The sequence below is a fragment of the Strix aluco genome, chromosome 7 (genome assembly GCF_031877795.1).
Source record: "Strix aluco isolate bStrAlu1 chromosome 7, bStrAlu1.hap1, whole genome shotgun sequence".
Lineage (NCBI taxonomy): Eukaryota > Metazoa > Chordata > Aves > Strigiformes > Strigidae > Strix > Strix aluco.
This window is the reverse complement of record NC_133937.1, coordinates 37,704,627-37,719,764: the sequence shown is the minus strand read 5'-3', so window position 1 is coordinate 37,719,764 and position 15,138 is coordinate 37,704,627. Positions and strand designations below refer to the sequence as shown.

The 15,138-nt window shown below is 49.2% G+C and overlaps 1 protein-coding gene across 3 annotated transcripts in view; it reads left to right on the top strand.

Moving 5' to 3' along the window:
• FAM53B (family with sequence similarity 53 member B) overlaps positions 1-15,138 on the top strand; it is a 54,410-nt gene that overhangs the window by 15,401 nt on the left and 23,871 nt on the right. Inside the window, exons 1-4 of one of the 3 annotated variants that reach the window (XM_074831487.1) lie at positions 2,042-2,253; positions 2,877-3,110; positions 6,087-6,138; positions 14,358-15,082. In XM_074831487.1, coding sequence (XP_074687588.1) covers positions 3,042-3,110; positions 6,087-6,138; positions 14,358-15,082 — 846 coding nt within the window. In that variant the 5' untranslated portion in view covers positions 2,042-2,253; positions 2,877-3,041. Of the gene's footprint in view, positions 1-2,041; positions 2,254-2,876; positions 3,111-4,791; positions 4,910-6,086; positions 6,139-14,357; positions 15,083-15,138 lie in introns of those variants that run through there. The other 2 variants (XM_074831486.1, XM_074831488.1) reach the window with 2 other exon arrangements.

Sequence of the window (15,138 nt, the reverse complement as noted above, 5' to 3'; positions counted from 1 at the left end):
TTGCCGTTTCTCGGTGGGGATGATTTCAAAACCCAACCAAGCGGTAGTTAAAACAAAAGAGCCCAGACCTAAAAGCGCACCTCGGACCCGACGTTAGGCGGTGTTAACTGCCAGCTTGCCGGCAGTTTGCGGCATTATTGTTAGGGTCGTGTTAATTGCAGGAGATGCAGTGGAGCAGGGAGAAAGGAGGTGCGAGGTGGTGTGAGGTGCAGCCTGTCCGGCTCGGGCAGGCAGCGTCTGCCTGTACTTGCCACTGTTCCTGCCTGCTGGCTGCCGCACGCCTGGGTGTGTATAGGAGTCTGCTGCAGCAACATTAACCATTACCTTAGGGAAAGATAATTATTCGTGAAGAAATCATACCCTGTTAACGAGGAACTGTGCTTAACTGCTTTCATGCTGCTCTGAACGCTTGTTTGATCTCTGCTTGCCATGCTGCTGCCGTGCCGGCAATGGGCCTGGCGTCATCCCAAACACAGGGAGTCCGGCCCCGTGGCCAGCATCCCTGTCTCTGTGTCAGGATCAAGGACAAACGAGACTGTGGCAGATAAAAATATAAACCTTGAGTGTTTTTAGTCCCTGTCCTGTGCATTAGCCATCTCTACAGTATGGCTCAGGGGAGCAGGAGGGCACCGCCAGCTCTGCTCTGGGGGTTTCCCCAGCGATGGGGGAAGGCTGGAGCCTCCCAAAGAGCCCGCTGCTCCTCATCCTTGGGGGATCTTTAAACCTGGCTCAGCTCCCCTGGCTCGGAGGCACACACTGGGGTCTAAGCACTGCTGGGCTGCTGTGGGCGCGCTGGTCTTTGGGAGGGTGCTGGCCCCGCAGGAGGGGATCTTTCCTTAGGGAGCGGGAGCTGTGTTCTGGCAGCCAGCTCAGACATCGGCGAGGGCAGCCACTGCCCTGCTCCCTGTCCTCCGTCTGCGGCTCAACCACGGTAGCTGGTGGAGCTAAAATTGCAGGGAGAGCACTCACAAGAAGGAAAAGGAGATGAGCCAGCAAGGATGGGTGCTGTGCAGCTGCCAGGGGTGCCACGTTGTGCTGCTGAGGCCCCGTACCGGTGTTGGGGATCTTGCTGTAAAACACTGGAGGCTTCAGCAGTGAGCATACCATCAGTGTTGCTTGTTTTCCTCTGTATTGCTGTTTCCATGTTTTTTGGGCCTCACTTCCATGCATCTTTCGTTTGTCCCCATCTGTTCCCTGTTGTGCAGCCCTTTTCGAGGAGCATCCCCTCACCTTGAGTTTGTTCAGAACCTGGTGTAAGCAGCCATCCGTCCTCAACAGGACCTCTAGATTTTGATGTAAGGACCATCAAAATGCAGAAATGTAAACTCTTGTGAAGCTTATTAATGACTATACAGTGACTCTTTCTGCTTCGTCCTGGAAAACAGCTTAATGTCCCCAAGCTGACTCCAGCACAGGGCTCAGGGAGCCTTGTAAGCAAAACTTTGGGGGGTCCATGTGCTGTAACAGAGGTGTCTGAGCTGCCTCCAGGATCCCCAGGATATTGCAGCCCTGCGGTGATGGGGGCACATTTGACAGTTTCCATTTGGTCATTGGGTCACCCAGAGGTTTATGGTGAAGCTACCAGTAAATTGTATATTACAAGCCCACTGATGTCCCATAAGAAGCTGGAGACTGTACCAGGTGCCCTTGGGAACAGTAAATCTTTGGAAAATGTATTGATTCCCAATCCTGGCTTTGCACTTTGAATGAACTTTGTCCTCACAAAATAATAGAAGGTGATTTTTCTTCACCAGCCAGCTGGCCTTCAAATGAGCTACTCTTAACACCATTGTAAGCTCTAATCCGAGTAAACACAGAAAAGATGGCTTACAAGCTGGGAAGAGAAGCCATATCAGTTCATAATGAGGTTTAATACTTAGTGGCATATTCTCAAATATTGTCCTTAAATGTCACAATTGGGTTTTGAATGTGTGTTACAAAATCAGTGTTTTATACTCTTTGGATTATGCGAATGGTGGTTTTGGTTGTTTGCATGAACTGCAAGGGAACAAAATAGCAAAAAAGGATTAGAGGAGTGATTTGGTAAAAACACTGATTAATATAATCAGATTTGAATTACAATCTGTCTGCTTTTGCACGGCATTAAGTAAGAGAGGATGCCAGGAGGTGAGACAGAGCTCATGGTCAAGTCTGTGCAGTGCCGTGTGAGACTGGCTTGCAGTTTGTTTTTTAATGTGCACTCCTCAATGTGCAGACTTTAGCTTTTCCTGCTTACAACTACCTGAGAAATCGGTAAGGAACAAGAGGCATGGTGTGGCCCTTAGGATTTCAGGGCAGAGGGCTCTCTTCCCTGCAGGCAACTCTTTGCCTTGTTTTTTCCCCAAATGGCTCTATATGAGTTGGGAATCGGGAAGTAACTTAGGTGGGATTGAGGCATCCTGGGGATTTTACAGCCTTAATGATGCTGGAGTGGCTTTTTCTGCTGGACGTCTGCGTCCAGTTGGTCTGGAGGCAAAGGCTTCTGCGAAATCAACCCTGTGGTTTAACAGCCCTTCTTTCAAAGCCTTGGTATCTTTGATATAGGGGATATGAGTTCCCTTTGTAAAAGGGAGAAATCAAAGGAAATATTTATTTATTTATTTATTTATTTGCCTGAAATGGTTCTGTTCCTCCGGATCGCCTCGTGTAGCTTACGTGCTTCCAACAGCTCGTGTGAGTGCCCGTCCCGTGAAACACCTCTGCGCTGTTGGGCTGCAGAGGAACACCAACAATATTTAAGAATTTAAAATAAATACTCTCCTGGAGTAACCGCTGTCGGGGTGTTTTTCAGGCAGTGCTTGCCCCTTGCCCAGCACACCGACCCTCCATCTTGCCATCCCCCCCTTAAAGCTGTTCTCCTCTCTCTGTATGTGTAGGGAGTTTTCCACGCTTGGAGGCTGTTCCTGCGCATCCCCCAAGGAGCCAGTGGGGCTGAGCCTTTCCCGGGGGAAAAATGGACTGAAAGAGGAGCTTCACCAGACCGTGGCTGCCGGCGCCCTTCGCCTGGACCCTGATGGACTCAGAGGCAGGACTGCATTACCATGGTGATGATCTTAACCAAAACTCGGGAAAACAAAGGTGCTGACTCTGTAACATGCAGGACTGAGCTGGTAAGCTTTGTGAAATCTTTGTTCAGAACTCTTTTGCTGCCAAGAGCTTTGCCGTAGCTTTATAATAAGGGTTTTTTGTGCTGCAGGGCTGGATCTTTAGATGGTTTATAGCACTGATTTCTACTGAGCTGCATTTAATATCCAAGGAGCAGGTGATTATTAAATGATTGGAGTGCTGTGGCTTTTGCATATGTGAATTTCAGTAAGCGTGCAATGGAATAAACAGTAGAAAAAAATAAAATCAATGCCATGAATAACATCAGCGAGAAGTTGCTTCACCAACAGCAAACAGATGCTTGTCATTAATAGAAGGATGAGCAAGTGGGGAGCAGGATCAAGTGGGAAATGGCGAAGGGCAGTGCTGTGATACTTAACAGTCTCGCTGGCAGCCTGGAGAGATGCAAATCCAACCATACTGAATGAGCAGGCAGCAAAAAAAATAACAAATCAGGGGCAGTAAACAGACTGAATGATGCTGCAAATGGTGAGCGAGGCCGTGGGGCTGAGCATTCCTATGGTAGTGGGAAATGAGGGGCAACACGTTGTCTGGAGGCAGCATCAGAGCAAGTGAGGGTGGGGAGCAGGGGCAGGAGGAGGAGGTGTAGGATGGTGGAGAGCCACCTGAGAAAGTCCAGAGCAAGGCTGGTTGTGGATGTTTGGTCCTCTGTCCTCCAGGAGAGATGGTCATAGTCTGAGGAGAAATTAGACCGAAAGGCTATTCCTCACAGGGTGCTCTGGGAGTCTCAGATAAGGGCGTGCAGGAGCACAGCAGGAAGCATCTGGCAAGGCTAGCCATAAATGGGCACTCTGAGAATAAAAGAAATATAAATACCTAAGTTTGCTAAGGATGACAAACTGTCCGGCCGAGCTTCCCGAGCAGATAGCGCAGCATGCCAGGGCGAAGGCAGGCTGCCCTGGCAGCGCGTGGCAGAGGAGAAGGCGAGCAAGCCAGAGGCACCGTTAAATCCTGCCTTAAAAGGTTGAGATTTGGGAAGGAAAGGTATGGAGATATTAGAAGAATATCCTTGCTTTAGTGTTGGCTCCTGCCAGGAAGGCAGCATCTCCTGTGGCTGCTGTTCCTCAAGGGATGAGAGGGGAGAGCACCCGATGCCGGCTCTGCCCCAGGAGGTGCGTGGGGCAGGTGGAGGGGAACTTGCCTGCAGAGAGGCAGATGAGAAGTAGTTTCTTCTCCTGCTACGGGAAGGGATGGGCCCCTGGGCTGTCCGATGGTAGGCAGCGGAGGTGCAGAGCTGTAACGCGAAACTTTGCCCTCGCGTGTTTGCCGAGTGCCTCCCGCAGCTCTGGGGCTGGGTCAATAGTGCAAGGAGAGTCCTGGTTACACAGGTTGAATAGCCGGGTTGTCCAGGCTGTTAAATTGGGGCAGATGTTCACAAGAAGACTGATCCACCAAAGAAAGCAAGAGTTTTTCCATTGACTTCATGGGAAAGGCCAAAAAGCAAAACCTAAAGGAAATAAATGCCTGAGCAGTGGGGCAATATCACCTACCAACACCCAGTGGGCTCGTTTGGTTAAGCTCCCAACTTGACGTTAAGACAAAACTCTTACAAAATGGTAATTATACTCAATATGGAACATATGTCACCTAAAGATGTTCCTCTCCCTCCCGCCTTTGCAGGCAGTAGCTGGTCTCTGGGGCTGGCACACAGATGGGTGCTGGCACAACCGCTTCATTCTCTGGGGCTTGTCCCACTTCCATCTTTGCTCCACTTTGGCCACTCTTTGAATACAGCTGCCTGTCCTCAACTGTCTCCTGATAATTCTACCTGCTGCTTCATAAGGTTGGGGCTTAACAGATAGAAATACCCTTACTTCACCTAGAAAAGTGGCACATGCCCCAAAGAAGGTGACCAACCCTTATTTACCTTCACCACATCTGCATGCCATCCTTGTTTTCTGCCTCCACCACCCTCTATATTCAATATTTACAATATTCTGTATATAAAGTAGGATCCTTTTGTTGTATTGCTCTGTACAGGCAGGTGCCAGTATTTGGTGTGTTATTATCATTATTATGTGAGCAGGCAACGTGTAAAACATGGATCAGGAGAGAAGATGTGAATGTGGTGGCCTAATGCCAGATAAAATGTATCTATGACAGCGCAGATGAATGGGGAGGTCATGCTGGTGCCCTCAGATGATGTAAAGCCTCGGTCAGATGGGATGATGTTGCCAGAACACTTCAGAAGCAGAATATGGATATTTTTGGGGATAGTAAAATAACAATTAGTATGAAAGTGTGTTTTTGCAGAAATAGCCGAAGTGGCACGTAGCTACAGTTGACATATTGATTTATTATATATAAAACTGTCCATGCCCATTTTTAGAAGTGTGATGATGTCTCTTACACTCTCAAGAGGAAAATTCTTGGGGAAAAAGAGTGTAAAAAGCAACCGGGATTATTTTGTGTGCATATAGTGGCTATTTTCCCTATTTTTAGTGCAAAACAGCACAATCCGAATGCAGACTCCGCAGAAGTGCTGGGCTGAGGGTGCCTTGCCTTAGAAACACACTATATGTTTAAAAAAACTAAGTAGCTGCTTTATATCTAGACGGGAGGTCTTAGTGGGCTTGGATGGGGTTCAGACACCACTGCTGCTACTTTCTTGCCCAATCCAGAATTACTGCTGAATTTCAGTAGTTTCTCTGGTGTTTTGGGTCCCAGGGCTGGGGACCTCACTGCAGCTATTCCTGTGGGTAAGGACTAGCTGCAGGACCCATGATCTGCAAGCTCGGGCCTTGAGACCAGCTCTCCACAGTGTTTAAGTAAATTTGAATTCACTGAGGGAAGATGACTGGGTCTGTCCCCCCATCCCTACCAAAATGAGACCGTCGCGAGTGCCCAAGGCTCTCCTCCCCGCCGGGTGCCACGTGGCTTTGCCAAGGCTGGAGGCAGGGTGGTTTCTGGTGCCCTGGTTGAGTCTGCGAGAAGTGAATAGTTTTTCTGGTTGTTTGCAGCACACTCCAAAGATGAGTCAAGGACCTACCCTCTTCTCTTGTGGCGTGATGGGTAAGTAACAGAAACTTCTGTCCATATTTACTCCACCTCCGCTCCCGCTTCCTTATAGCGATGAGCGGGAAGATGTCCTGTCTGGATCTCTCCAAAAAATGCTCTCCTGCCTCCCGGGGGGGGCATCCACCCACCCACCCCACACAGCGGGGATGGAGGGGCACCCATCCCACCACTCATTAGTGGCGGCCATCACGCCCATGCCACCCTCATTCCCAGAGGTGGTTGTCCTGCCCTGTTGCCATTGCTGAGTGAATTGCTTATCTCCTTTCCCTTCCCTTTGATATATCTGCTTATTTTTAGAGTAACTCATGCAGTTGAGTTTATAAGAATGTTGGGCCTGAGATTGTGTTTGAGTATCTAGCCCATGACTATGGTTCTTGACTGTTTGCACGATGCAAGTAATAAATATCAGTATTATCACTAAAATGTTTTACCACTTGGCACAAAGTGTTTGGACAGGCCTCAAACAATAAGGAAAATGTCTTTTTCTGCCTTTGACAATAACCATGATGTAGGATGTTTAATACCTTTTATGCCAGAGCTTGCTATCAATTTTTATGCTGAACAGCCATCAGAATTGATGGGGGATTGGTGCCTTGGCCAGTGATCCTGGAAAAACTGATAGTGCTGGAGGATGTGCTGTTATGTTGTGCTCTTTGGGTTTTGTAGCGGGGAGCCAGTCACTAGGCGAAGTCTCAAAACCCAATTAAAATTGTAGGTCAAGTTTGAGCCAAGCTACTTGCTATGAAAGCCAATACTTTACAGACAAAGAGGCTGCCCCTTTTCTTCATGGACACAACTCTCATTAGCGTTAATGGGAGCCAAGCACATGCATTGACAGGAGATATTTCCCAAGCTCTCTGATACCTCCAGTCATTGGGGGGCGGGGGAAAATGGAAAGCATTTGGATTTTTTCAGATGAAAGTCACAAGCTTCAAAGTCAAGAAGGGGTAGAGACAGCCCGTTCCCTTTCTCCTGCCTGGCAAACATGAGTAAGGAACAAAGAAACCCAATCAGATGGTTTTGTCTTGTGCTGTGGCATTGGCAGGCTCTTCAACAGATATGAAGAGTCTATGCCTAATTGAAAAGCAGTTTGTCTTTAAGAGCTTTTACAAAGCCTTCTGTGTCTTCGCAGCACTGCGCTGGTCTTCCTTGGCTGCCAAATTACCCTCTTTCTGAGGGAACTGAATGTCACCTCCTTGATGACAGCTTGCCATGTAATGGTCTTTGTCATGCCCAGTCAAGAGGAGCTCATCTCCCCAGCATGCAAGGGCATTGGTTGGCTTGGGTTTAATTTTAGGCGGCTTTCCTGAGAATTCTTCTTGATGTCTTCAAACGTGGGCCATGACTAATCCAGTGTCAAAACTTGCTTGACTTATTTAAAAAGTCCTATGGTTATAATGGCACTGAATGCAAAACTGGGGGAAGATTTCAGGTCAAAGGGCCAAGTCCCTGTCAGTGGAAAGCACTGAGATAAATAAACAGGTGAAGTTTGGACTGGCAGCGCAGCCAACGGGAGGCAAAGACTCATAGTCCCATATATGATGTTGGGGGGATGGAAGGAAGTTGGTTGAATTCTCTGGGTTTTTAGCCAGAAGAGGCTGAGGGTCTTAGCACAAGGGCTTCCTGGTTGCCTTTGAGGGTGAGGGCGGCTTTGGGTAGGCAGACAGCTTGTGGCTGGTCCTGGGGCCATGGGACAGCGGGGCAGAGGGAAACCCAGCCAGGCTGCCAGGGAGAGGATCATCCAAACCCTGGAGCTTCCCACAGGCGTTGGCTCAGAGAGTTGTCTCCAGGAAGGAGAAGGAAGAAGTTGGGTCAAAGCCGCAAGGGGTGCATAATGCACCATGACCAAGAAACCCAGCTGGCCCAAGGTGGCAAGGCTGGGGTCCTGCTTACCTGAGGCATAATGTGGGGAAAAAGAGTAAGCTGAAGCCAGTGCATCTTAGATGTAGATACCTCATAAGTCACTAAACACCACAAAAATCTGAAAATCGGTTATAGATTGTAATAGAACTCAATATATGAGTAAACATTACTAAAGACTTGATATGCCAGATGATGCAATGTTAGATCCACTTCTCAAGGTGACCTAAATAATCTTTTGATTTTTAGATTTATAAGAAATACTTCTGCCAGTGTGATGATAATATTTCTAAAAGGATTGGTTTTTATCTTTATATAGCCCTTTGCTGGGAGGAAGATGAAAGATGAAATGGCTAAAACTATAAATTCAACAATTTCTTTTTTCCCTTCTCCTTGATGGGTCCTTGAAACACCTGGGAGTATAAGAATTGTCCTGTTGTTGGCTAAGGGGCTTTTTTCTCCTTTTCCCCTTTCCTTCCCCTGCGGTCTCCATCACATGTCCCCAGAGAAAATATCAGTGATCGTGCTAGAGAAAGAAGACGGTGTATTAGAAAGTTGGGGCATTACTTTTGACTTCCTATATTGAAATTTTTCTGTCTTTGGGTGGATGGCAGAAGAAAATTTAAAATATTTTATCAAGGCATTGGCAGCATTGCCTAACCTTGCCCTAGCAGGTGTAGAAGCAGCACTCAATGTCTAAATCAGTAGCATCAGAGGTTGCACTAGTCCAGCCTTCTAAGAGAAAGTCAGCGGGTGCATGCCGACAGCCACGGCCTTGTGTTTTCTTTGTAAGCAAGAAATTATCTTTGTGGCAAGTTGCAGGGTTTTATTGCGGCTGTGACAAGGTGCTTGCGAGTGCAGTCGCCGTGGCTGCAGGATCAGAGTCCTGGCATGGCTGGTGTTGCATGCACAGCCCTGCTTGTAAAAGGGAGGAGGAGGATGGGTTTGAGCCCATGAGGGACTGACCCTGCATACATCCTCTGTGAAATGCTCTTTTAAAAGTAACTTGTTCGCTTTTCCCCTTGGAAAGCACCGCCAGAATTTGCCCTCGCTGTGGCAGAGCGGGATGATGAATGAAGCGCACGGGTCAGCTCGTCTGTCCTTCGGCACGCTCCTCCACCGGTGTGGTTTGTGCCGAGAGGGGGGGTTGCAGCCTTGGGTCTTGTCTTTGCACATCTCTTACCTAGAAGTGGCTTTTCCCCCTGCACGGGTGACAGAGGAAAGCCAAGAACCCAGAAGAAAGGCCAGCCCACCCAGGGTGAGCCCCCTCGATCACATCCTGAGAGCACCCACAGGGCTCGCGCGTCTCCTGTTTCTGAACCGGGATTTCCTGGGATTTTGGGGTTCTTTTTGGAAAGGCTGTCAGCGTAGAGCAGTGTCTTGGTGCGTGTGCAAGCACAGTCAACCCGCAAAGAGAAAAAGCCACGTGGGGAAAGCCGGTGAGGCGTAGCTGGAGCAGGGAGACCTTGCCAGAGGATCGCGTTGAAGAGCAGGGCACGTTTTGCCGTCGAGGTGGGGAATTTCCCTCCCCCGTGCAGGCTGTTGGCATGAGGAGCCCGCAGCCCGCTGGTGTGTTTACTCTCCAGCGGTAGGTTTGGGGGCTGTTGTTTTCATTTCCCATGGAAGCACAGCTCCGTGGATCGTATTTTAATCTTATTTCTGCAATGGGAAGGCTCTACGGCACTGCCATCAGCTAATTACAACCATTAAATTTGTTCCACATTTAGAAATCATCTCTCGAACATAAACAGGGGGCAGTGAAAAATGCAGGCTGCCTTTCCCCCATGCACGGGGACCGGGAGACTGAAATTCAACTTGAACAACATGTGAAAAAACGGAATTGGATGTGCACCAGTGTGAAGAGAAATGTTTGGGTTAGGATCCAAACAGAATTTATCTGCCAAAAAGGAGAAGAAAAATTGATTGAAACCCCTAATTGCTTTACAAGTTGCCGTAATAAATTATGTATTAATGTAAATTATTTCACGGGAAAAGAACGTAGAGGAAACTTGAGCAGAAGGATCATGCATTATGTATAAAAAGGAACTGTAAAAATATTATAGCAGCACATTTGTGTCGCTGTAGTTAAAGTTGTGTCAGCGTTTTGGTTTTACACCCTTCTCTGTGGTTATGAATGTGGCCATTAAAATTTACTCTGTGTCACCAGAGGAGCACAGCAGTCGTTTGAAAAGCCTGCGACCATCCTGAAGTTGTAAGGTGCCTGGCGTGTCCTTGCACTGCTCCTGCAAAACCTGGAGCTCAGCTTTCGGAAACCTGGCTGTGATGCTCTGAGGATGGATCCTGTTCTCCGTGGAGCTGTGCAAAGCTCTTGGGGTGGGTGTTTGGAGGACAACATCCATCTCCTTGATTTTGGGGATGTGGCTTCAGCCCGCGAGTGCCTCGTGCCACTGGACCACTGAGCTCATTTGATGCGTTGAAAGTTGCACGGGAGAACAGATGGACGTTGTTAAGGGTTTGTGTTCACTCTTAAAAGTGAATGTCTTGGTTTTGCCCCAAAGGAAATTTAGGAGCAGGTATCGGTGCTGATAGTGTTTGAGCATGCTATCGATGATCCCAGGGCAGGTTGGGCCATGCTCACACGCAGGTGGCTTCTGGCTTGTCTCTGAAAACAGGAGAGGGGGGAAGATAAACCAGATGAGGCTGGCCCAGCAGCCAGAGCAGGGGCGTGCCAGTTCTTGCCGGGGCTTGTTGCCACTTGCCCAGCCCGGCGAGTCCTGCCGGTGCGTGCCGGCGAGGCACTGGCCTTGCGCGGAGAGCAGATGCTGCAGCTTGCAGTGATGGCCGCTCTTCACCCACACCCTGAATGCTCCAGGGGTTTGACACCCAACATCTCCCTCCTGGAGCATTCCTGCCAGGGCCGCTCTCCCCCATCTGGGGCTCAACGGAGGCAGGGCAGGACGGTGGGAAGGTGTGCAGGCTGCAGCTCAGATCGTTCATTCCAGGGCTGAATCAGAGCTATCTATCGCAGCTGGGCTTTGGAGAGCAGAAATAGCTTGGGTTTGGGTCCCCTTGAGACTGGGTAGCCTGGGAGCTTGCAGCTGTAACCTGAATTTCTTGCTGCTTCATGCGTGGTTTGCAGGAGGGCTCAAGCTCCTGCTGTCGTGGCCAGGGAGGGTAGGACGAGAAATTCAGTCCTCCCCAGGCTGCTGATAACAATCCTCTGTGTCTTGGGAGCTGGAAAGCTGTTTCACAATCAAACAGATGCCAGAAAATTCACTTTGTGTTGCCTCACCCTGGAAATACAGATTTACAGATCAAAACATCTTGAAAGAAATTTGCTGGATGTGCTCATTAAGTGACTTGAAGTGTTCGTTTTTGCAGTTTTAAGTTAAAATCCCAAAGTAAGATACTATTTCATCCAAGGACACTAACAGCCAAGAAGGACCTGTTTAACCAGGTTCTGTTTAACAGAATCTGTTCAGGATCTGAAGGATCTGTTTAACCAGAGCCCCTCGTGCCACACTTACATCATGCTCAGGTTGTAAATGTTCTCCTATTGTTTTTCCAATAGGCAGAGGAGAGTTTTCCAGCGAGGCAGCTTGCTGGCAAAGCGAGGGGTTCTCATGGTGGGTTTTATCCTGGAACAAATTACTGCCTCAGGGTAAACCAGGCTGAGGTTTGTAATTTAAGAAAATTAATACACGCTTAACTGCAGCAGTATTAACGGCTCCACTGCAATTATCGTTATCAGCGTGCTCAGGATGTGAATCTTAGTCTTAAAAAATTGAACAGAAAACCGGCCGCTTTTCCTCAGTAAGGCTCTCCTGAGTCCTTTATTTACACCCTCAGCCCTTAGACTACCCCATTTTCAATTTGTTTCGGAGTGAACAGTTTTCTGTTTGCACTGAAAAGCCATTTTCTGGGTTATCTGGTAATTTGGGACTGGTCAGTGGTGCTCAGGGGTTTGGTGGGGCCGGGTTGTGCCAGGGTCTCCTCCCTGCCCTGCCAAAAAACCAGCTCCCACAGTGCAAGGGGAAAAGCAAATAACCCCAGGCTGGTGCTGGGGATAACAGTGCAATTACCATTTTCTTTGCAAGGTTTGGAAGATTTATAGCTGTTTGTGCTGAAGCAGGGGTGAAAGAGGAAGGTGTCCTGTATCCTCCTCACCAAGGCCTTTTGTACAGCGTGACATCTCCAGCCAGAGGATTGTGGCAGCTTGCCATGAAAAATCAGCTTCTATTTCTGTTTCTTTTGTCTGCTGACCTGACCCAAGAAATCTCTCTGCTGGCAGCATAATACAGAGGGAAAATAATAAAGATCTAAACATAGATGTAGTTGTTTAGTGCAAATTTATCACTTTTCATTGTGTTTATTAAAATGAGGACAGCAACAGTTAAAATGCTGTGTGGTTATTGAGGGCAGAGCCAGGCTGTTTGTGGCTGGAGCTGTTACGGCGGCAGCTGGATGAGGGGAGAAATGGGAAAACTGGCCAAGAGTGGTGTAAGGGCCCCCAAATCTGACCTCCTGACTTGAAACTGAGCCTTGGTCAGAAGCGTTCTGCACCATTGCATCTTCCCTGTCAGGCTGGTACCTACCAGCTGCGGGCTGGGTACGGCTTTTAATTCATCTGTCAGTTGCCTGAGTGGAAAAACCCCAAAACCCCTAAAAAATATTACATGATTTAGATATGATCATGTGAAACTTCGCAGCGACGGTTAGCTAGCACGGTCTGCCTCTGTTCACAGCAGCCGACGACAAAAACAGTCACCAGGGAAGGTCTGTGGGGTGATTACTTTTTTCCATTGCAGCAGCTGATGGGGTTGTCCTACCATGGTTTTCCTGTTGAGCGTCAACGGCAGAGAGCCCTGTTCGCCTGCGCATCCTGCGCTGGGGAGCCAGACCTTGATGATACTTTGCTTTCTTCTTTTATTGTCAGCGGGACCGTGTGTGGGAATGAGATCCTCACCTTAAATCCTCTCTTTTGACATGGCCAGCAGTGGGATTTCTGAATACAGCTGTAGCCAGCTTTTCAGTCTTCCTACACGGAGCTACCTGTAGCCATATACGTTTCAGCCCGCAGACTTTGGAGGTGCAGGTTTGTCAGAGCTTGGCCCAAGCACTGCAAAACCCGTCTGATAAAGGGAATGTCTTTATGCTGACCCTGAAACCACGCAACAGGTCACCACCGTCTTTTGCTGTGCTGCCTTGGGAGGCTGTTAACGCAAGCCAAATTTGCAGGAGGAACAAATTCCCATGTGAACAAGCTGAGTGAAAGAGAGAGGGAAGAAAATAATAAAATGTTGTTATTTAAAAAAAAAAAAAAGATGAGCCTATCAAATGATTTGTTCCTTTAAATAAATGCTTCAGCATTATGTGTGTTACAGAGATGCAGACAATTGGCTGTGCTAGGTACAACTGGGATTTTCAAGGCAACCCTGAAGAGATGCTAAAGCCAGGTTGCTGCAGAAGAGTAGGAGGGTGTGGGTACGTGGGTACCTGGTTTCTGTAGCACCTTCCCGCTCCCTGTGGGTACCCAGGCTGGGGAGCACCTGGGCCAGAGCACCCAGGTGGCCCCAGATTTGGGAGACAGAGGGGAGATGGACAACAGGAGCCTAAGTACAGCATCAGGCAAAGAACTGCTGGAGGTTATCAAGCATCTTATTATGTGCAGCGACTTTTGTTAGACGGTGTCTTTTTGGGTCGGTCTGGGAGAGGTGCTCAGACCCTGACTTGGGGAGCAATGCTGTTTTAGCAGCAGCTGAGACCAGGACAGCCCAATGGGTGTTGGGATGGCTGTTGGTTTCCCGTAGGCTCTGATGACCTTGTTGGGATTTCTGTGCTACGACGGGCAGCTGGATGCCCGGGGGGCACTCCCCTTTCTGTTAGTACCATCCCAACTGCTCTCTCATCTCCTTTCTGGAGTTTTGTCTCCCAAGGTCCATCTTACCCGAGCAGTGCTACAGCTTTGTGCTCTTCACTTCCAGTTTTTGTCAACCTCTCTGGCAATTATTGATTGTGGAGCCCAGGACAAACCGCACGCATCTGAGACGTGATATAGCATAGAGATAAGGCCATGGCCATACCATTTTATACTGCTGAATTTGCCTTAGCTAGTACAATCTGGATTTTCAAACGCATGTTTTTATCTTCTTCTAGCGGTTTTCCTCCTGCTGCGATTATCACTTTGTCTCTCTCTCCATCTACACTGCAGCAACCGCTCTGCTGGCAGTTCGGAAAACCATATTCCAAGAGTTAATTAATTTGTACGGGAAAACATCCCATATGCTACTCTTTTTGTTTATGGATGTAGAAAGTGAATCGCAGAATTAATTAACGCTAATGCCTGTGCGTGTGTGTTTTTGTCTTTTTTTTTTCTCTCCTTTCCGAACCAGAAAATGACAGATGGAGAGATCTCAGCAGGAAATGTCCACTTCAGCTCGAGCAGCCGGGCGCCAGCATCTGGGACTGCTTGTCGGACAAGGGCGAGGAGGGCTCGCACTGGCCGAGGGAGACGGCCAGCGCCTGCTCCGTCACCAACTTGATCAAAGACCTCAGCCTCAGCGACCCTCACGGCAACCCCTCAGCCCCCCCCAGCAAGCGCCAGTGCCGCTCACTCTCGTTTTCGGATGAAATGTCAAGCTGCGGGACCTCGTGGAGACCCTTAGGCTCGAAGGTTTGGACGCCAGTCGAGAAACGGCGGTGTTACAGCGGGGGGAGCGTGCAACGCTACTCCAACGGCTTTGCCACCATGCAGAGGAGCTCGAGCTTCAGCCTGCCCTCACGCTCCAACCCGCTCTCCTGCGAGCATCCCGCCCTCAGCAGCCGGCTGGGATGTCAGCCGAGGAAATCAGCCACCGGCGGGCAGGGAGGAGACCGGGTGGACATGCAGAGGTCCCTCTCCTGCTCACACGACCGCTTCTCCTCCTCGGAGTACTGCCCGCCCTCGGCAAGCAGCACGCCTGCCTCCACGCCGGAGCTGGGCCGACGGGCTGGCGGGCTCTCCCGAAGCCGCTCGCAGCCCTGCGTCCTGAATGACAAAAAAGTCGGGGTCAAGCGACGGAGACCAGAGGAGGTTCAGGAGCAACGGCCCTCACTGGATCTCGCCAAGATGACCCAGGTAAGAGGCGACGGTGCCATCCCTGCAAGGGCTCAGCATGTTGTTCTCTGCTTTGG